We start from the raw sequence: 22,853 nt of genomic DNA on the forward strand, positions 1-22,853 counted from the left end.
ATGAGCTCGCTCGGTCGTAGAAAACCGAGCTTGCAGAAGCCAGAAAAAAGGTAGCAAATGCAGTCAATCAATCTGCTTTGTAAGAGTTTTTGTTTCAGATTATTAACTTTGCCAATATATAAACCACAATTATTGCTGTTGGCGATAACGCTTGACATTCAAATAAAATGTCATCTGCTTGAATCGGAATGCATTTCTGTATCGTTTAGAAATGGTGTAGGTAATCGAGTTATAGCTAAAAAAGGTTCACTTTATCAATACATGTAAAAAAAGGATACAGCACTACAAAAAGCGTTATTTATAAACATTTATCTCACCACCGATTGCATATTAGATTTAATCTCGTACATATTTATTGCTTTACACAATTTTTCCAAATTCTAAAAGATATCAAAACAAATTGGTTTCTGAACCCACATCAAATGTCAATCTATTTCTATAATAAAAAAAATAGAAGCGGATTTTTTGTGAAAATTGTGTTGAAAAATATAATTATTATTTATCAAATCCATCCAAAATGAAAGTTGGATTTGGATGTTACGGTAATTTACATGAACATGTCATATAACTCGCATTTGCTAGTAAAAACACCATAATTCATAAGGTTAGTGGATATTGTTATTTTTTGACGGTATTTTCGTAAAACCGGCTAAATATCTCTATATTTTTCAATATATTACGGACAATTATTTATTCTTAATTGAAATACGAGCACTGTATGTTGGGTCATTACTCATTGCCCTTATTTTATTTTTATCACTAGTATACACCCTCAGTTTTACCTTTTTTCTTAAGTAACTGGTCAGTGGGTCGTCTTACTACCTCCCGCACCCGGATAAAAATAAACTTCGCCCCTAAGACCACGCACTTACCAAAAAACCTACTTGTTTTCCTCATGTTTTAGCTATTTTACTGCAGAATTTCAAAATCCATTAAATTTGTTTTTGTGTGAAAGAGTAACCTACATACATTCTTACAAACTTTCGCATTTAAAATATTAGCTTCTGAGTTCTGAGATATTGTAAAGTATTAAAAATATTCTGTTTCTTTACCAGGTAATTGATAGACCAGCTTATCAAAATGAAGGAGAAGGCTAAGAAAAAGTCTAAACAAAAACAGCAGTTTAGTTACACATGTCCACATTGTCATAAGGTAAGAATATGCAGTATGTAACAGGCTTCGTTTCACCTGAGTATCTTGACAAAAACCTTTTTCACTAAATGCTTTGCACACGCACGCACACACAATAAGATAAGAATACAAGACCTTAATATACTTCAGTATAGCATAGATTTAATAAAACTAAACTAGGTAATAAGATGATATTATGTACTGCAAACCTCTCCTAACTCTTTATGCTGTGCCGTACTGGGTCCATATTGTTTCTAATATATTGTTTAAACTTTATAAAAATACCACCTGTATAACATATGGAACGCAAATAAAGAATTGAGTATTATCCAACTCTACAAGAGTTTTTTAAATCAGTCCAGTAGTTCCTGAGTTTAGCAAGTTCAAGCAAACAAGCAAATTCCTCAGCATTATAATATTAGTATTTACAAATAACATAAACTGTTGTTGTACATACAGGAGCTTGTAATTAGCAATTTGTTCTGTTTACATATATTATTTAATTGTGTTATTAGTCTGTAAGCTTTCTGTAAAGTTAAATAAACTTTTCTCACCCTCACTGTCGCTAGAAAGTCAGTTAATCAGTATTAATATAAGCAAGGCATATCAAGTTACCCAGGTAACTGGGCAGTCGTAAAGCACTGGTATTCAGCTGCATACAATTAGGTTGGTAACCTACCTGAACATACAACAACACAGGTCTACCAACAATGTTTTAACATCAAAGCATGCAACAGTAGTTGAAATTAACAGTTGGGAGAAGGCTCGAAAGATGATGATCTTAAAGACAAGCTCATAACTTTTTCATTAACCATGCCTAAAGATAAGTATACCTACTTCTACACCATACTACATAATCATCATTCTTTCTCAGCAATTCCAAGACTCGTCAGCCCTCTACTCTCACGTGAAACTCCACTCCACCGAGCTGCCCTACCACTGCGAGCTCTGTGACTACAAGTGTAAGATCAAGAAGTACTTAACCCGTCACGTGAAGAAGACGCACACAGCGCCCACGGGGAACCAGTGCGCGGTGTGCGGCAAGTGCTTCCACTTTGAGTGTAAGCTGAGGGCGCATATGAGAGTGCATACTGGTGAGAATTAGTCTATTTTTGTGATTTAATAGTGAATTGTCAGGAAAAGTAGCTATATTAGGAACATTCTGTAGGAACTAGCTATTTGCATCCGGATAAAAAATAGTAAATCAAAATGATTAAAAAGTTTGTATTGAAGAATTGTCATCATTACGAGCAGCCTTTTTATTGTACGTGGGTTGCGGCCTCTTCTCATACAGAGAAGCAATAAGCGTCAATTACCACGTGCGCGAAAGACGGAGGAGATTTCAGTCGTTTAGAGATTTCCTACAGTTGTTTTCATTCCCCATTACTCAGTCCTTATTAAGAAAGTATATCTAAGTTAGAAAAGTTGCATTGGTAACTTGCTTGACCTGGTATCGAACATTATTGCAAGGCTGGTGATTTAACCACTAAGCTACTACAAATTTTATACTACTGTACTATATACTTTTTTACTTTTATAACTACTGAACCTATTTAGATGAAGTTTGATTTAAATCTGAGAAAATGATAACGATTTTGTCAGCTTCTGCTACATATTATTGGTCTTACTAAATATTTTTTGTTAAGCTCCTTTTCATTATTTTCAGGTGAGAAGCCATACAAATGTAGTGAATGCGACAAGGCGTTTAGTTCTTCCTACTCATTGAGCGGTCACAAGCTAATACATACTGGTAAGTACATTCTAAAGTTAATAATAGCAATGGCGTCCACGGCCGATTTCGGCCACGGCGGCTGTTCTCATTAAAGGAGATCAGCCAGCTGCGCAGGACATATTACAGTACACATACATTTTATTTGCCAGGTTGCGTGAAGAAGTAACAAACACACCCACAAACGTTTTCCTTTGTAATATTACTATGTAACAATATTATAGTGTTAGCATGTAATAGAAAGTAAAAAACTTTAGTACAGTATAATTCTTTCTAAATATCCTAAGAACGTTGGGTTATGGATACATTCTTCCGGCTTCACGCATTGCAGCTCATGCTCCACGTAGCTGAAAATAAACAGTATAATAAATAATATTTTCCCAAATTCGTATCATTTCAAAATGGATAAAGTTAGCTCTTTTAATGGTCAAATTTACAAAAGAAAGAAAGCACGTAAAAACGCCCGCCCTCTCCACTTCCTGTGTTTTTGCTGTAAAGAAGAAATGGTGGGAAAAACTCCCCGAAAACACAATTCTCTGTATGACTTGAAGAACTGGTTCAATACAAATTGTAGAATTGTAGATATTTTGTTTAACGTAAGCGGGTGTTCGGTGGTCCATTCTTGTCCGATATACATGTCCTTGTGTGTGGGCGCTTGCTCGCGCTTAATAGTGGTCGAGTCGTCGCGTCATACAAACACATTGTGCATGTACATTTAAACATACAAGGATTGCTCGCTTTCTTGAGACAAAACGTAGCAATATATTATGTTGTGCGAAATATTATTATGAGATCACAAATTGCTTAAAAGACCTTCAAAAAACTTACCCTACTTTACAATAGCAGCCGGGCACATATATCGTCAGACAGTTGTTAGACTGCAGCTTAAGCACGCGCTTAGCCTTGCTGCTAGACTTGTGACGCCTCAGCGACTCCCGCAGACACCCCAGTATAGCGGCGCCGTCTACCGCGCCGTGCCGCACTCTCGCGCTGCCTTCTAGCGAGTGTACTATGTTCTGGAAGTATTACTGCTGTTAGTTACACCCGCTTCCAGTGTGGACTGCTTTAGGCACCCGGGTAAAACGTAATTTAATGTGTCACCCGGGGATAATGTAGCTTCAAAGCAGTGCAGCTTAGTAATATTACTAGCGACCGCCAGATGTTTTACCCACTTCCAGTTGAGACTACTTCCCATGTCCGGATAAAAAGTAGCCTACGATAGATTCTACGATACCTCGATACGATACGATACAGTCTACCGCGCCGTGGCGCACTCTCGCGCTGCCTTCTAGCGAGTGTACTATGTTCTGGAAATGTTACTGCTGTTAGTTACACCCGCTTCCAGTGTACTACTTTAGGCACCCGGGTAAAATGTAGTATGTCCTCCGGGGATAGAGTAGCTTCAAAGCAGTTTAACTTAGTAATACTACTAGCGCCTGCCGGCTGTTTTGCTAGCTTCCCGTGGAAACTACTTTATATATCCGGATAAAAAGTAGTTAATAGCCTTCCTCGTTAGATGGGCTATCTAACACTTATAGCCATTCCCAATAATCTCTCTATATGTGAATTTGTTAGCTAGAGATAGAATGTTGGCATTAGCCCCATACAAGTATTGTCAAATACCTATCTCTGGTATGTAAAACAACAGATAGATATTAGGAACGGCCTTTAGACTTTTAAAATCAGCCAGTAGTTTCTGAGAATTAGCGAGTTCAAACAAACTTTTCAGCTATATAATATTGTTTGGCCTGTGGAACTACTCCGCACACCCGGATAAAAAGATATTTAGTGTCTCGGCCACTACTGAACGCTCCCGAGCTTACACATACAAAGACAATGTGGACGTATTTGCACCCATAAATGCACTCTCTGTTCCTTCAGTCTCATAGCCCGACGGGACGACAATCCGACACCACCGGACAGAGATCACAAGCAGGACCGACATTTACGTGCTCTCCCACACTGGGTACTCCGGGAATTAAGACACCACACCACACCAAAAAAAACTTCCTTTCCACTTACCCCAGCCAATTCTTCATCAAAAGGATATTTAGGATCGGCATACCTATTAAGAAACTTCGTAAATCTTTCAACCACATCTTGTCTCTTATTAAATTTCCTTGTACACTTCAAATTACCATTTCTCTTATAACTCTTGGCAGCCATCTTGAAACATGTGTCATTCAATTCAGCTGTCATTTGTTTCGCTTCCAATTTCAAATTTGGGATAAAATCCTTGTTCAAAAGCAATCTATGGTACGTGTGATATAGTTTTAAATGATCTGTTTTGCGATGTAAAGAGGTTCTCCGATTGTAATAGATATCTTGCTGTAGCTGTTGGCCTAATGAAAATATATCTGTTTCAGATATGTTTAGTTTCTTTTTTATTCTATGTTTTACTAGGTATTGGTAGTCTGCTTGTTTTAATCTGGAATTAAATTATATAAGGTTAGTATTTGGTTGCTCGAGTTACTGGGTTAAGGAGGTCAGATAGGCAGTCACTCCTTGTAAAACTCTGGTACTCAGCTGCATCCTGTTAGACTGGAAGCCGACCCCAACATAGTTAGGAAAAGGCTCGGGAGATGATCATGACGAGTTCCTCTGCAAGGCACGTTAAGTTGGTGGGTCTTTTCATTTGAACATCTTTGGCAGTCTTTCGGGTTAGTCAGAAGCCAGTAAGTCTGACAAGCCGTTGCCCGAGTAACTGGGTTCAGGTCAGATAGGCAGTCGTTCCATGTGGCACGCTGGTACTCAGCTGCATCCAGTTAGACTGGAAGCCGAACTCAACATAGTTAGGAAAAGGCTCGGGAGAAGATGAGTTAGTTAGGGCTCGTGGCTAGGTAAGCTGCTCGGGACGTTAGATCGTAAGGTTAAGCAACAAGCTTGGCGCCTTCTGACTATCTTATCATGACGAGCTTTTCCGTGTTTCAGAAACCATGTCACATTTTTGGGTCTCAGCTGTCATTTGAACATCTTTGACAGTCATTATGGGTAGTCAGGAGCCAGAAAGTCGACAACCTGTCTTACGAAGGCGTATAAGGTTGCCCGGTTGTGTTGAGTAGTTCAGATGGGCAGTTGCTCCATGTGGCACACTGGTACTCAGCTGCATCCTGTTAGACTGGAAGCCGACCCCAACATAGTTGGGTAAAGGCTCGACAGTTGATGTGTTACCTGTCTATAGCCGTGATGATGGTACTGCAAGTGATAGGACAGGCATGTCCTGCTGAGTTCCACGGCATTGCGTTTTTGTCTTGGCAGAAGACTCGCGCTTCTGTAGACAAGAAGACAAGTTAGTTTATGGATTTCCAAAAATCTTTGTTCCAGTCTCCAATAAATCTTTAAGGAAATATCTATTTGTATAGTGACTGTATGCACTTCCAAGTTTGCAATACTCTTAATGAATGAACTTTTTAACGACGACAAAAATCGTTAAATGATCCCTTCCGCTGTGGGTTAGCAGCGGTGAGGGAGTGTCAGACTCTTACTGACTAAACACCGTCGTGTTCCGTCTTAGGCCTTTAGGTCTTAGTTAAATCTTCGAAAATAACTTAGAAGTAGAAGACAAAGCAAGAAAATAAAATAAACAACAGTTGTCAATTGGAAATTCAAAGTATTTTTCCTGCCTCCTAAATATCGCATTTGGCAACCATATAGAGTGGTCGTAAGATTCACTTCTGGCGAGCTAATCCTTACTAAAATTATAAATCCATTCATGTATCCTATGTATCCATGTATTTGTCTTGGTACTGGGCTTTCCCGTCACAGAACCACTTCATCAATTTAAATAAAACTTAGTACATAGTCAATCTAAAGCCTGAGAAAGGATATAGGGTACATTTTATCCCGTTTATCCCGCGAGTAACAGACATTGTTATTTATAAAACTTTCACAGTACCTACCTGCAAAAATGATTTTGAATATCAATATAAGTACTGCGTGCATTGAAACACTAATAACTATGTACTGTAGTACCGCTATTGCAATAAAACGTTAAGTAGGTAATTAACTTATTATCGACAATTGACATGAAAGGTAATTAGTTTTGCCTCATTGGTCTAGCAGTCGAAAGTGCGGCTGCTGAGCACGAGGTTTCGGATCCGATTCCCGAGTCGGGCCGAAATCGCTTTGTGGGTTTTAGAAGACTTTCACAAAGCAGTCCGGAGCCTGAAAGTTGGTGATTGATATCCGTGCATCGGAGAGCACGTAAATGTCAGTCCTGCGCCTGATCTCTCTCCGGTCGTGTCGGATTGCCGTCCCATCGCGCTATGAGAGTGAAGGAATAGTGAGTGCACCTGTGTCCAAGCAAATGCTTGTGCACTATAATATGTCCTGCGCAGCTGGCTGATCTCCTTACATGAGAGCAGCCGCCGAGGTCGATAATCGGCTAAGAGGACATCATCACTTTTAAAAAGTTTTAGGGTTCCGTACCCAAAGGGTAAAACGGGACCCTATTGTTTTCGCTCCTCTGTCCGTCCGTCCGTTTGTCACCACGCTGCATCTCATGAACTGTGATAGTTAGAGAGTTGAAATTTTCACAGATGATGTATTTCTGTTGCCGCTATAACAACAAACTGAAAACTAGAATACAATAAATATTTGGGGGGGCTCCCATACAACAAACGTGATTTTTTTGCTCTGGTATGGAACCCTTCGTGCGCGAGTCCGACTCGCACTTGGCCGGTTTTTTTTATATTATATTTACTACTATTTATACTACTAACAAAATACTATACATATTGTCTATTTTAGGGGGAGGCCTATGTTCAGCAGTGGACGTCCTATGGCTGAGATGATGATGAAGATGATGATTGTCTATTTACACTTGTTACAGGAGAAAAGCCGTATCATTGTCAATTCTGTGACTACGCATGTCGCGATACATCTACTATAAGAAAGCACATGGAGAGACACATGGGCGTCTCCAAGACTTATCCCTGCAATATATGTAATAAGAAGTAAGTCGTTACGGGTAGTCAGAAGCCAGTAAGTCTGACACCAGTCTAACCAAGGGGTATTGGGTTGCCCGGGTAACTGGGTTGAGGAGGTCAGATAGAGCAGTCTCTTTATGTTAAAAACACTGGTATCGGCACGAATCGTGAGCGCTGACCTTCACCTGTGCAAAAGTGATTTATTAGCCAAGAACCAATCACCGCTTTAGCTCGCCCCCGCGCCTCACTTCATACCACTAAAGAGACCCAATAAATCACTTCCGCGCAGGTGAAGGTCAGCGCTCAAGATTTGTGCCGACGATTTTACTCAGTTGCATTCAAGCCGACCTCAACATAGATGGGAAAAGCCTAGGTAGATGATTATGTGTGCCAATAAATTACCACGTTTATTTTTCTTTGTTCTAGTTACAAAAATAAGCGAACACTACAAATCCATGTGGACGAGGTGCATTTTGAACTCAACACGCGCAAGTTTCCCTGTGGGCACTGTGATAAAGTATTTAAGACTAAAGGCACGCTTAGGATACATTGGGTAAGTTTGTGTTTTGCTATCTGACCATCGTATCGCATCGTATCTGACTGCCTCGTTGGTCTAGTGGTCGCAAGCGCGGCTGCTGTGCTCGAGGTCTCGGGTTCCATTCCCGGGTTGGGCCGAAATCGCTTTGTGGGTTTTCTTAAACTTTCACAAAGCAGATTGATTGAATCACCCGTGCATCGGAGAGCACGTAAATGTCGGTCCTGCGCCTGATCTCTTTCCCGTCGTGTCGGATTGCCGTCCCATCGCGCTATGAGAGTGAAGGAATAGTGAGTGCACCTGTGTCTGCGCAAATGCTCGTGCACTATAATATGTCTTGCGCAGCTGGCTGATCTCCTTAAATGGGAACAGCCGCCGTGGTCGAAACCGGCCGTGGACGCCGTTATTTTACTATCAAAATCAAAAGTCACTAACTCAAAGTAGGCTGAAAATCAGCACTTTTTCAACGTCAAATTTACAACAGACAGCCCCCAAAACGCGCACCCTTCACCACTTCCTATGTGTTTTTGCTGGGAAGAAGTGGTGGAACAAACTCCCCAGATATCTATCTAGTAAAATCTAGTTACTAGCTGTCATTTCATAAGAGAGCATATAATAAAGTACATAAGTGAGTATATTAGAGAGTATATAACATAAGTGAGTATATAATAGAGCATATAATAAAGTACATAAGTGAGTATGTTCGAGAGAGTATAATAAAGTACATAAGAGAGCATATAATAAAGTACATAAGAGAGCATATAATAAAGTACGTAGAGTCGTGGTGGCCTAGTGGATAAAGAACCAAACTCTCGAGTATGAGGGTGTGGGTTCGATTCCAGGTCTGGCAAGTACCAATGCAACTTTTCTAGGTTTGTATGCATTTTCTAAGTATATCTTGGACACTAATGGCTGATAAAAAAAAAGGTGAAGGAAAACATTTTGAGGAAACCTGGACTATAAAGTCTGAAATCACTAACCTACATTGAGCAAGCGTGGTGATTAACACTCAATCCTTCTCCGTGTGAGAGGAGGCCGCAGCCCAGCCGTGGCACGATAAAAAGGCTGTAACAGTATCTACTCAACTATAACATTATTTTAATTTTCAGAATGCCGTTCATCTGAAAATAAACAGGACAAAATGTGAGATCTGCGGTGCTGATGTCAGCAAGAATAATATAAATTCACACATGAGAAGACATATAGATGTTAAACCTTTCAAGTGTAGCTTCAAACCTTGTGGGAAGCGGTTTAAGGATAAGGTGAGTCAGTGAGTGAGAAAGTGAGTGAGTGAGTTACTCAGTATGTAAGTGGGTAACAACCCTTTCACACGACAGTTCAGTTTTTTGCAGGATCCCGTTTTCTGCAGGATCCCATCATCATCCTCCGAGCCTTTTTCCCAAATATGTTGGGGTCGGCTTCCAGTCTAACCGAATTCAGCTGAGTACCTGTGCTTTACAAGAAGCGACTGCTTATCTGACCTCCTCAACCCAGTTACCCGGGCAACCCAATACCCCATGGTTAGACTACCCCTTGGTTTTCTCCAGGATCCCGTTTGATCGCAAAAGATATTGTATGCTAGTGTTCACACGAGCAAACTGCATGCAGGATCCTGCAAAATGCTAATCCCGTCGATTTGTGCAGTTCGGTCTTGTCACCGGAAACTGGATCCTTCGTCCAGTAAAAATTGCAGTGCAATTGCTGTGGAGATATGTGAAAAATTTTCAAATCGGCCCAGTTCTTGAGATTAGCGCGTGAGATGTATAGATGTGCAGATATCAGTGAGTTAGTCCGTCGCTTTTAGAGTGAGTGTGTCAGTCAATGATTGAGTGAGTTCGATAATGAGTGAGTTAGCTAGTAAGTCAGTGAGTCGATGAATGAGTTTGTGTGTTAGTGATTCTGTTTCAGTGTATGAGTTTGTGTGTTAGTGATTTTGTTTCAATAAATGAGTTTGTGTGTTAGTGATTCTGGTTCAGTGTATGAGTTTGTGTGTTAGTGATTCTGTTTCAGTGTATGAGTTTGTGTGTAAGTGATTCTGTTTCAATAAATGAATTTGTGTGTTAGTGATTGTTTCAATAAATGAGTTTGTGTTAGTGATTCTGTTTCAATAAATGAGTTTGTGTGTTAGTGATTCTGTTTCAATAAATGAGTTTGTGGGTTAGTGATTCTGTTTCAATAAATGAGTTTGTGTGTTAGTGATTCTGTTTCAATAAATGAGTTTGTGTGTTAGTGATTCTGTTTCAATAAATGAGTTTGTGTGATAGTGGTTCTGTTTTAATAAATGAGTTTGTGTGTTAGTGGTTCTGTTTCAATAAATGAGTTTGTGTGTTAGTGGTTCTGTTTCAATAAATGAGTTTGTGTGTTAGTGATTCTGTTTCAATAAATGAGTTTGTGTGTTAGTGATTCTGTTTCAATAAATGAGTTTGTGTGTTAGTGATTCTGGTTCAGTGTATGAGTTTGTGTACGTGATTCATCAGATCAGATTGCAATAATCCGATTCGATGGCGCAATGGTCACCATGCCGGACTGCCGAACCTGAGGTCCCGGGTTCGATTCCCGGCTCGGTCGACATTTGTGTGATGAGCATGCTTGTTGGCCGTGGTCTGGGTGTTACAATATGTATTTATAAATATGTATGTATGTAGTTTATCAGTTGTGTTAGCACCCATAACACAAGTTAATTAATAACTTACCATGGGGCTAACCGACCGTGTGTGAAAAGGTCTCCCGACATTAATAAAGTTTCACCATCAATGAGTCCACCTCCCAGAGCGACCTCAAACGCCACTGCCTGATCCACTACCCGGACAGGCAGCACGCGTGCGCGCTGTGCCACCGCCGCTTCGCGCGGAAGTCGCGGCTCAACAAGCATGTGAGCAGACACCTTAATGGCTACGACGTGCAGTGTGATTACTGTGGGGATATGTAAGTATTTTATATATTTTTATCATTTAGTCATATAATATAGTATAGTTTTTGTCACCATCCGGCTACGGGACGCGGTTGAAACCGCGGGCGAAAGCTAGTTTTATATAATAATGTTTTAAATATTGGCGTTGACGTTTTTGGAAAGTTTTTTCCGCCACTCTTCTCAGGAAAAGCACATTTGAAGTGGTTCTTCTTCTTCTTTCGTGTCGATGACATGTCATATATTGAGACTACACTACACTATGTTAGCCCAATATGCCGCCACAGCGAGAGCACGGCCGGATGCGGTTTGAAGTGGTTAAGGTCAAGCTTTTTGGAGGCTGTCTTTTGTTTTTAACGTTGGAAAAGTGATGATTTATTAGCCTAATTGTTAATTTAAATGAACGTTTTTGAGTTCGAATCTAACTGTTCCCTGCGGTTCCACGCGCTTCCCGAGTGAACTAGTTACTTCTTCCCTCATAAACGAAATGTAGATTGTAGACTCGACAGTACCAAATTTTATTGATAATTTATGTATAAGAGACTTACGAAACCTTTGTAAGTAAATCAGTTATGTAGCTACTTACATGAACAAAACTTACACGTAAGTTTGGCATATTCTTAATAATGATATTTTCTTCAGGTTCGCAACAAAGCTCCGCCTATCCACACACATAACGCGGTCCCACGGGCCGAACTCTAAGATCTATATCTGCGACACATGCGCCATGGTGTTTCACAGCCGGCGGAGTATCACCAGCCATCTCATGTACGGACACGGCGCTGAACACGTGAGTAACATGTACTAGCTATTACCCGCGCACAGAGGGGACTACTTACTGCAACAAGTTGTATGTACTCACATAACGCGGTCCCACGGGCCGAACTCTAAGATCTATATCTGCGACACATGCGCCATGGTGTTTCACAGCCGGCGGAGTATCACCAGCCATCTCATGTACGGACACGGCGCTGAACACGTGAGTAACATGTACTAGCTATTACCCGCGCACAGGGGACTACTTACTGCAACAAGTTGTATGTACTCACATAACGCGGTCCCACGGGCCGAACTCTAAGATCTATATCTGCGACACATGCGCCATGGTGTTTCACAGCCGGCGGAGTATCACCAGCCATCTCATGTACGGACACGGCGCTGAACACGTGAGTAACATGTACTAGCTATTACCCGCGCACAGAGGGGACTACTTACTGCAACAAGTTGTATGTACTCACATAACGCGGTCCCACGGGCCGAACTCTAAGATCTATATCTGCGACACATGCGCCATGGTGTTTCACAGCCGGCGGAGTATCACCAGCCATCTCATGTACGGACACGGCGCTGAACACGTGAGTAACATGTACTAGCTATTACCCGCGCACAGGGGACTACTTACTGCAACAAGTTGTATGTACTCACATAACGCGGTCCCACGGGCCGAACTCTAAGATCTATATCTGCGACACATGCGCCATGGTGTTTCACAGCCGGCGGAGTATCACCAGCCATCTCATGTACGGACACGGCGCTGAACACGTGAGTAACATGTACTAGCTATTACCCGCGCACAGAGGGGACTACGCATTGTATAGGTATAATTCCTGCGCCAGATCTCTTTCCGGTCGTGTCGGATTGTCGTCCCATCAGGTTATGAGAGTGAATGAATAGTGAGTGCACCTGTGTCTGCGCGAATGCTCGTGCACTATAATATGTCCTGCGCAGCTGGCTGATCTCCTTAAATGAGAACAGCCGCCGTGGTCGAAATCGGCCGTGGACGCCATTATTACCCGCTTCCAGAAGGAGCTACTTTTTGTACCGGGATAATAAGGAGCAATTTAAAACGCTTCCAGAGAGAACTACTTTTTGTACTGCTATAAAAAAATTGCTATTTTAGCTTCTTCCAGAGGAGACTACGCTTCGATGGTAGGTAGCCTATAATTCTGTATTGTACTTTCTATCCACGGGAATCATACTGCAAATGTGAGTTCTTCCTATGTGACAACTGACGGTTTTGCGTAGATTCGCTCCCCGACAGAACTACTTTTTGTAACGGGATAAAAAATAGCTTGTTATACACTATATAAATATCTATGTACAGTCAACAGCATATCAGTGGAAACTCATTGACCTTGAAAACTTTAAAAGATGAACAAAGGCAACGTGTGAAAGAGATAGTTGTATTTCTCAATGTTCTGTATCTAATTTGTTGTGCTGCAACGTGGTCACGTGATGTTGGCAGGGCGTGGTCTACGCCTCAATTACCAAACTCTCCAGCTTTACAATCTTAGGAAACATTTTATTTATGTAAACATATTTTTTGTTACAGGACAGAGTATGCCAGATTTGTAAGGAAGATCTGAACAATTACCAAGCATTGAAAGAGCATTATTTGAAACATCACAACGTCAAATATAACGTGTTGGGTGAAAAGTAAGTAGAAATATCTAGCTGTTTCTCGGGTTTCAGCCGCTTCCTAATTAAACTACGTTCAATCATCATCCTCCGAGCCTTTTCCCAACTATGTTGGGGTCTGCTTCCAGTCTAACCGCATGCAGCTGAGTACAAGTGTGCCACAAGGAGCGACTGCCTATCTGATCTCCTCAAGCCTCAACCCAGTTACCCGGGCAACCCGACGGCTTTTTATTAAATTGTATTTTCTAATAAATAAATTGCAGGAAAGAAGATGATGATGAAGTTCTAATCAAAGAAGAACCAGTAGATATGGAGGAACTATTAGAAGAACCGCCGGAATTTCTCTACGATGTGGATATACGAAAACAAGATTGTGATGGTAAGTGTAACCCATAGCTGGCTTCTGCCAGTTTAACCGGCTTTCTGTGAGAACTACTATGCGCATCTGGATAAAATATAGCCTATTTTACCTGTGCATAGTGTAGCTTTTCAACACTGAAAGATTTTTTAAATCGTTCTAGTAGTCCCAGTCGCTTAAGTATATAAACAATTTTTTTATTGGAATCAGTTTATGATTTTTTTTTATTTTTTATTTTTTTTATTTATTCCTTTATTTCAGGCAACTAGGGCCCATAAAAATACAAATACATATATATCATTCATAACAATACTTATAAACTAATACATTATCCCTATCAATATATACAATACAATACTATATCCTATAAAAACTTAAACATACTATGAATATATAACAAATATTATTAAAAACTAATGCACACGATGTGTCGGTGTCGTGTTAACAAGATAACTAATTGAGAATCATGATTTAACTGACTTCAAAGTTTTTTTGGGTTCATAAATTTTTCGGAGACAGCTGAACAGATTTAAATGAACAAATGCTCTGGCCATATCGTACCCTTGAGAAATCGAAATTTTGAATACTTCTCAAAACTCAGTTTACTTAATATTTCAGAAGAACCAGAACCCCACCAACCACAGCCACCACACTCCCCAACCCCAGACACGTCAGAACAGGAGTCTGACAGTCTGACATACTCCAAGAAGGTGCTATCAGAAGACATATCCAGAAGTATTATAGAGCGTGACTCCGACACGCGCGATGTTTTCGATGACTTCTTCATAGATCATGTGCTGAAGAAACCTGAAGAGGGAGTTCGTAAGTAGTTTCCTTCCATCATCTTCATCTCCCGAGCATTTTCCCAACTATGTTGGGGTCGGCTTCCAGTCTAACCGGATGCAGCTGAGTACCAGTGTGCCACATGGAGCGACTGCCTGTCTGACCCCCTCAACCCAGTTACCCGGGCAACCCAATACGTCTTGGTTAGACTTGTGTCAGATTTACTGGCTTCTGACTACCCGTAACGACTGTCAAGGATGTTCTATGACAGCCGGGACCTACAGTTTAACGTGCCATCCGAAATATAGTTAATGGTGTCTAAGATATACTTAGAAAGTACATACAAACTTAGAAAAGTTGCATTGGTACTTGCCTGACCTGGGATAGAACCCGCGCCCTCATACTTGAGAGGTTGGTCGACGACTTTTCTTCTCTTGGACACCAACGTCTGGTAAAAAGGTGAAAGAAAACATCTTGAGGAAACCTGGACAATATAGTCTGAAATCACCAACCCGTATTGAGCAAGCGTGGTGATTAATGCTCAATCCTTCTCCGTGTGAGAGGAGGCCGCAGCCCAGCAGTGGGACGATAAAAAGGCTGTAACAGTATTATATATAGGTCTGCTGGAAGAGATTTCTTTAGAAATAAGCAGTATCTTTGTTCTATATTACGTTACTTCTACTTCTTTCATGTGGTTAAATAAATAATTAAAATATATTTGTTCTTCCCAGAAATGCCAAAGCACATAGTAGACGAGAAGAAGAAGGAATGCGTGGAGAAACGCCTGGAGAAGCTTCTGCACCGAGTGCGACTGCGCAAACAGTGCAGAGTTTTGGAGAAACTTAGGATACAGTACAATAGGAGGATTGGCATGGCTACTAGTAACGGGGATAAGAAAGGTAAGGATTCTATTAATCTATAGACTAATACTAACTTCTGCCCGCGGTTTCACCCGGTTGCGGGAAGTAGTTTACTCGGGAAGCGGCTAAAACAGCGGTGCGATATTTGTATATATTGGCTAAAAAGACAAAAAGTATTTTCTACATATACACCAATATAATACTGCAGAGTTACATCAAAATTCATACCATAGATTTTTGCCAATTTATCGAGAAAGTCTAAATACTACTCTTTATCCGGGTGCGTTGAATAGTTCCCATAGGAAGCGGATAAAACCGCTGGCATAACTAGTCTTTCAATAAGTTTAATCAAAATTACTAAACTTTTTTACAGAACCAACCTCAATAAGATATTTCAAAAACACCCAAAAAGATAAAGAAACAGAAAACCAAAAAGATATCAACAATGATAAAGATATAAATAAAGAAAAAGATATTCATACAATTGACCAATCAAAAGATGATAGCAACATACAAAAGATACGCAATACAAGAAGTGATGAAAAGATAAAAGATAGAAGTCATGATGATGATGATGATAAAGAAATAGACTACAGAGAGAGTGATTCAGAAAGTGATGAAGAAGAAATGCAAAATAAAAAATTGAAATTCAATACCCATCAGTGTTATATTTGTTTTAAGGTATGTATTTTTAAAATTGAGCATCTGCCTAGCCTTTTCCTATGTTGGGGTCGGCTTCCAGTCTAAACTGATGCAGCTGAGTACCAAGTGTGCTGCATGAAGCGACTGCCTATCTGACCTCCTCAATCCAGTTACCCCTTGGTAAGCCTATTAAAATAAATTTCACCGGGCACATTAAATTTTTAGGTCCCTATTGTCATTTGAACATCTTTAGCAGTCGTTACGGGTAGTCAGAATCCAGTAAGTCTGACAACTAGTCTTACCGAAGGGCATCGGTTACTTGAACTGGTTTGAGGAGGTCAGATAGGCAGTCGCTCCTTGTGGCACACTGGTACTCAGCTGCATCCGGTTAGATTGGAAGCCGACCCCAACACAGTTGAGAAAAGGCTAGGTAGATGATGATATTTTTCCTTTTTGATACCAACTAATAGTATTATTCTTTTACAGCTATTCAAGACGAAAACCGAATTAAAACGTCACTGCCGACATCATTTTGACATTTGTAACGAAAAAATGCTCAAAAAATGTCCTTTCTGTGGCTATGTTACTAACAAGCAAATATCTAGACATATTCGTTTAGTTCATAAATTAGATCTAGACATTCCTTACGCTAGAATCAAAGAGAGAGATACTCAAACCGGGTCAAAATATGTTTTCGAAATTGACAAAGACTGTGACCTTGAAATCATACCGAGTATAAGCAATTTAAATAAAATTGCTTCAATGAAAATTGACGAGAAAAATCGCGCGGACAAAAATGTCTTTTTAGGTACTACTAAGTTGGTCAAAAAAGGAGGGGATTGGATGGTAGAAAAAGAAAAAGTTAAAGTTAGTAACGAGTATTTGTTACCTGAATTTTGTAAGGACGATTATTTAGCCCTAAAATCTGTTGGTAATAATTACCTAGAAAGAATTAGGAGTTTGAGTATAGTAGCCAAAAAAAAGGGGTTGAAAATCTTGTATCCTTGCGAAGGATGTGAAAAAATATGTCTCACTATGAGCGCCTTGAAACTTCATAACAGAAAACATGAAATTAATCCGAAAAGATTCAAACCTAAAGTTTGGAAAAATAAAATTGTAAACGGCAAACCTGGTAAAAATAAAAATAATAAGAGAAAAAAGCAATACAGTAATAACAATGAAAATACTCCTATTAAACCAATTACTATTAACAAAACTCCGAAAAATAATAAAAAAGGGAAATTAGAAAAAATCGATAACAATTTGGAATCGAAAGTCGCAAATCGATTCGCAGATCCGAATCCTGTGAAAAATAAACATAAGTGCGATAAAAAGCTAATAGAATTCTATAAAAATAATATAAAAGGTGGCGACATAGAATTTTGGCAATTCTTGAAAATTTTCAACCGTATGGGTCGGGAAAATGTAAACGATTTCACAGATTTGGAAAACCGATTCGATTTTGGTATGCATAATATTAAGAGTAATGTCGAAACTATAGAAAATACTGAAAAATCGCCTGTAGTAAATAATGAAGTACCAAATAAAATTGTTAGTAAGAAAAAGGCGTTTACAAGAGCAATCATGATTAGTAAGAAAGAATATTTGAAAAGGTTGGAAATTAAAAATCAGATGAGGCAACGATTAGGGCTGTTAAAAACTTAGATAAATATGGAATAGTGTAATAATATCATGAAGATTCAAAATAGTTTTTATTAAAAAATAATTAACCTGTGGCACTGATTTAGAAAGTAAGGATTTTGTTAGACAAGCGAGCGCAGCGTAGGACGTCCACCAACAAGGTGGACAGACCTTTAAAGGTCGCCGTCGACGCTGGATGCAGGTCGCCTCCAACAGGTATCTGTGGAGATCTAAGGGGGAGACCTATGTACAGCAGTGGTCGTCCTATGGCTGAGATGACGATGATGATGAAATGTTGGCATAAGGGTGCATCTACACGGTGCAGCTTGCGCATGTTAAGGCACATGCGCAGGTTACATGCATTGTAAAAACGTGCGGCTCCAGCGACTCGCACGTGTACCAAAGCAAGATACCCACCCGCGTGCTCTTGTCACTTGCGCATGTTAACTTGCTCCAGCTACGTGCACCGTGTAGACGCACCCTAAGGTATTTTTTTTTGTCGGTATAATTAAATATAGATAATTATGCGGTCTACGGAGCACGTATAAAGCATGATTATGTTCTAGTATGTTTAAAATACAAAAATCATAAGTAGATCTCAACTTTTTTGCATAATAATTTTTAACCGACTTCAAAAAAAGGTGAATTATTATGAAATGGCTCTAGAAGTCAACAACAAATCGAAAGTCGAACAAATCTTAAATTTGTCAAGTCTTTTTTTCAGTGATTTTTGAAGTCGGTTAATATTTTTTTTTACTTTTAGCCAGGTTCAAATGTTATAACCCTATTAAAATATCTTACTCAAATCAAATAATCTTGTAACGAATTGTATTGGAATATTTCAAATTCTAGAATTGTAAGCTTTGCACACATTTCTGAAAGATTGTAGCATTTCTGTAGTTAGAAACAACAATTTATGCAAATGATATATCTGTACTAATATTATAAAGAAGAAAACTTTGTTTGTTTGGTTGTAATGGATAAACTAAAAAACTACTGGACCGATTTTAAATATTCTTTCACCATTAGAAAGCTATATTATCTGCGAGTAACATAGGCTATATTTTATCCCGGTGTGGGCATGAGCTCCCACGGGACGCGGGTGAAACCGCGGGAAAACGGCTAGTTTGGAATAAATTAGTTCACTTTTAAAATACTACATGAAAATAAAGTTTTATTAATATTGTATTGTTTTATCTTGCAATGTTTAAAGCAATATTGTCTATTATATCTCAAGAAAGCGGGTAAGACTTACTTTTGTGTATATCTGTGTTGCAATTATGCAAAGGTTTTAAAGAATAGCATAAGTTGTTTTATTAAATAAATAACATTTTGTTGAATTTCTGTGTTTTATTTAAAGTTTTCCTATAATTGGTAAAATTAAATTAAAAAACCATTTATTTAAATATCAATATTTTATTTATACAAGTAATTACAGTCTTACAAGAAAATTATTATACATATTTATTTACTATAGTCAGTCGCTCCATGTGGCACACTGGTACTTAGGGATTGTTCACACCAAACGTATTGTCTGCCGCTGACTGTGAGTATACTCACTGTCTGCCCCAGTGTGAACGTCGACTCGATCTGCAGAACGCGTACTCACCAAGCCGACAATAGGCTATAGCGTACGATGCGTCACATGTGTGAACAAAAGAATAGGCTCGTGTAGGTTCACACTAGATGCGTACGCTGAGCGGCTGACTATTATACACATAAAAGGGCTCAGTATTTGAAGTTGCTCGTAGTATTTTATAAACGATAAAACTAGCGTAATTTATTTTTTTCAAGTCAGACGTTTTACTGATATTTCAATTAAATGATGCGTATTTAGATAGTTTGCGAAGCTCTAGAGGAAGACGAAAATAATAATAAGAAGAGATTGTGGGTACATCCCTTAAATTTGAAGAGATGTTTTCTTGGTCAATTTCATACTTTATATTTCGAATATAGACTTTATCCAAATAAGTTCAAGAAATATTTTCGTATGACAGTAAAACATTCGATGAGTTACTATCTTTAATACGTTTAAGTTTATATAAAAGGGACACTTATTATCGACGTGCTGTACCGGGGCGCGGCGGTGCGTACGCGGCGGAGCGGCGCTATTCGGCAACTGCGTCCGCGTAGCCAATCCGCGTCCGCCGTGCATAGTCGCGTAGTAAAATAAACGGCCACTGAGAGTCAGCTACAACAGACGACGTAACAGCGTATAGTCGGTTCGGTGTGAACGACAATTTCAATATATATGGAAAAGCAATAAACTGCGTAACGCGCGCTCACAGTCAGCGGCCGACAATACGTTTGGTCTGAACGATGCCTTAGCTGCATCCAGTTAGACTGGAAGCCGACCCCAACATAGTTGGATAAAGGATAGGCAGATGATGATTTTGATTGTAGTCAGTCTCCATGTATCTGAAAAATATAAGAAATGGTAAGTTACGGAATATCTTTGAACTTTAAGGGTCCATTTAGTTAGAATTTAGATAGACCGGCTCGGAGAGCATCGACGCGCATTTTTATTTTCACACAGACCGGAGTCGGCTCCGATCGGCTGCGTGAAATGCAATTGGAGCCAAACGTCAGCAAGACCGAGAAAAAGTACACGATCGGAGCCGGTCGGCTCCTCTTATTATTTCACACCGAGCGCCTTCAGGCATTCTTAATGACAAAAGCAGTCATCCTCCGAGCCTTTTCCCAATCATGTTGGGGTCGGCTTCCAGTCTAACCGGATTCAGCTGAGTACCAGTGCTTTACAAGAAGCGACTGCCTATCTGACCTCCTCAACCCAGTAACCCGGGCAACCCGATACCCCTTGGTTAGACTGGTGTCAGACTTTCTGGCTTCTGACTACCCGTAACGACTGCCAAGGATGTTCACTGACAGCCGGGACCTACAGTTTGATGTGCCATCCGAAACACAGTCAATGGTGTCTAAGATATACTTAGAAAGTACATACAAACTTAGAAAAGTTGCATTGGTACTTGCCTGAACCAGGGATCGAAACCGTGCCCTCATACTTGAGGTTGGTCTTTTGCCCACTAGGCCACCACGATTCCACCACAATTAATGACAAAAGCAGTGCGCACGCAAAAATAAACCTTACAGCAAATACTAAGTACTCAATTTTCAACGTGTTAAGAATTTGCTCTGCTCGCCGGTCTGTCTGAACGGACCCTAATACATAACTAGCTGTTTCATGCAGTTTCAACTACATCCCAATGGAAGTTCCACAGGATAAAATATAGCCTTTGACACAAAATACTTTTCCATTTATTTTATTCGTTAATTCCTGAGACTATTTGAGAGATTTTACAGAGTACAGGCAGAATTTTCCTTGGCAGTTGATACAGGTAGTCGGAAGCCAGTAAGTCTAATCAAGGGGTATCGGGTTGCCCAGGTAACTGGGTTGAGGAGGTCAGATAGGCAGTCGCTTCTTTCAAAGCACTGGTACTCAGCTGAATCCGGTTAGACTGGAAGCCGACCCCAACATGATTGGGAAAAGGCTCGGAGGATGATGAGGCAGAATTTTCCTGGGACGTGAGTGAAATAGCTAGTTTAAGTAAAATAACTCACCGCTTCACTAATATCTATCCAGTCTAAGGCTTTGACCATATTGTCATTCTTTGATGGTTTCTTGTCCCAATTCCAGTAGGTGAACTCTTTGAAACCACCCGCCACCTGTGATTTTAATTCAAATACATTTTATTAGCTCATTATGTTTTCCTAATTGAATAATAATGGCGTCCAGAGCCGGTTTCGGCCACAGCGGCTGTTCCCATTTAAGGAGATCAGCCAACTGCGCAGGACATGTTATAGTGCAGCACAAGCCTTTGTGCAGACACAAACACACACGAGCAAGTGTTTACACTATGCTATGTATAAGCTTATATGAACTTTCTAACTATATCTTGGGCACCAATGAGTGATTAACAGTAAAAGAAACCATCTCGAGGAAACCTGGACTATAAAGTCTGCAATTAGCAACCCGCATCTCATGCACATGGTAATTAACACTCAATCCTACTGTGTGTGAGAGGAGCAGCCCAGCTGGGATAACGAATCTCAAAGACTCCGGAAGATTTCAAGACAGAACTCACCTGGAATTTCCTCTCTGCGTCTTCAACAAGTGGTCTTTTAGCTTCTGTGACTACAACAGCTCTGTATCCTTCAGGAAAACTCATTTTTGTACCATCAAGGGGATAGCCACGAAAAGAGCCAGATAATTCTGAAATAAAAAAAATATAATAGTTGTAATAGTATCATGAAAAATGTTTGCAATAAAACACTTATTTTATCTGGACAACTGAAATGTTGGGTCGGTTCCCAGTTATCCAGGCGCAGCTGAGTATCAGTATTTTACAAGGAGTGACTGCCAATCTGATCTTTAGGTAAGATTCAACTTCTACAAGCTAATAAATTACATTGTTTACTTACCACCATTGTTGTCGGTAACGTACGGTTCAAAATATTTGTCAACGTTAGCAGGACCGTCGTCTTCAATCTTACACGGTATGTAATGGGCTTTTTGTTCAAAAATCTCTTTGTTCTCGGCGTTTTTTAAGTTATTTTCCACTTGGATCGACATTTTTTTGTTAATTTTTGCCCTCGGCCGGTTTAGTTTTTGTTCCCGCCAAATTTTATGTCAAATATCAATGTCAGCAGTGACAACGACGTCATAGATTATATCAAACTGATATAAAGCTAATGGCACATGGTTCTTTATTTATCGATTTGCTTTTCTAAGGAATTCCAAATAAAACCATTAATTATTACATTTATTTACTAAGTGCCCTACCAAAGTAAGTCTTCGAATGTTCCCTTAGTACTTTAAATGGATGCTATCGGGTAGAAGGCTTACTCACCATTTTTTAAATCAATCAATAAATTATGCCAGGGTTGAGCACTAGCCTTTAA

The 22,853-nt window shown here is 39.7% G+C and overlaps 4 protein-coding genes across 4 annotated transcripts; 2 read left to right on the plus strand and 2 right to left on the minus strand.

Moving 5' to 3' along the window:
* The first annotated feature begins 449 nt into the window (after nucleotides 1–449).
* Nucleotides 450–12,203, plus strand: LOC110378972 (zinc finger protein 569). Its single transcript, XM_064043359.1, has 9 exons — nucleotides 450–604; nucleotides 1,056–1,152; nucleotides 2,006–2,225; nucleotides 2,798–2,881; nucleotides 7,692–7,815; nucleotides 8,215–8,341; nucleotides 9,433–9,585; nucleotides 11,094–11,248; nucleotides 11,874–12,203. The coding sequence occupies exons 2-9, from the start codon at nucleotides 1,081–1,083 to the stop codon at nucleotides 12,037–12,039; spliced, it is 1,101 nt and encodes a 366-aa protein (XP_063899429.1). The 5' UTR covers nucleotides 450–604; nucleotides 1,056–1,080; the 3' UTR covers nucleotides 12,040–12,203.
* Nucleotides 3,114–6,126, minus strand: LOC110383273 (uncharacterized). The gene is made up of 4 exons (XM_049840265.2): nucleotides 6,032–6,126; nucleotides 4,883–5,288; nucleotides 3,689–3,876; nucleotides 3,114–3,207 (listed from the first exon to the last, which is right to left on the minus strand). Exons 1-4 carry the CDS (start codon nucleotides 6,097–6,099, stop codon nucleotides 3,114–3,116), a joined length of 756 nt encoding a protein of 251 aa, XP_049696222.2. The 5' UTR covers nucleotides 6,100–6,126.
* Nucleotides 12,204–12,618: 415 nt separating the features above from the next.
* Nucleotides 12,619–19,186, plus strand: LOC135119223 (uncharacterized). The gene is made up of 7 exons (XM_064043338.1): nucleotides 12,619–12,773; nucleotides 13,564–13,667; nucleotides 13,913–14,028; nucleotides 14,626–14,829; nucleotides 15,522–15,689; nucleotides 16,024–16,331; nucleotides 16,779–19,186. The coding sequence occupies exons 1-7, from the start codon at nucleotides 12,711–12,713 to the stop codon at nucleotides 17,955–17,957; spliced, it is 2,142 nt and encodes a 713-aa protein (XP_063899408.1). The 5' UTR covers nucleotides 12,619–12,710; the 3' UTR covers nucleotides 17,958–19,186.
* A 905-nt stretch (nucleotides 19,187–20,091) lies between these two features.
* LOC110378966 (ribonuclease H2 subunit C) lies at nucleotides 20,092–22,596 on the minus strand. The gene is made up of 4 exons (XM_064043371.1): nucleotides 22,374–22,596; nucleotides 22,037–22,164; nucleotides 21,513–21,617; nucleotides 20,092–20,351 (listed from the first exon to the last, which is right to left on the minus strand). The coding sequence occupies exons 1-4, from the start codon at nucleotides 22,522–22,524 to the stop codon at nucleotides 20,337–20,339; spliced, it is 399 nt and encodes a 132-aa protein (XP_063899441.1). The 5' UTR covers nucleotides 22,525–22,596; the 3' UTR covers nucleotides 20,092–20,336.
* Between the last annotated feature and the right edge of the window lie 257 nt (nucleotides 22,597–22,853).

Source organism: Helicoverpa armigera, chromosome 31 (genome assembly GCF_030705265.1).
Source record: "Helicoverpa armigera isolate CAAS_96S chromosome 31, ASM3070526v1, whole genome shotgun sequence".
Taxonomy (NCBI): domain Eukaryota; kingdom Metazoa; phylum Arthropoda; class Insecta; order Lepidoptera; family Noctuidae; genus Helicoverpa; species Helicoverpa armigera.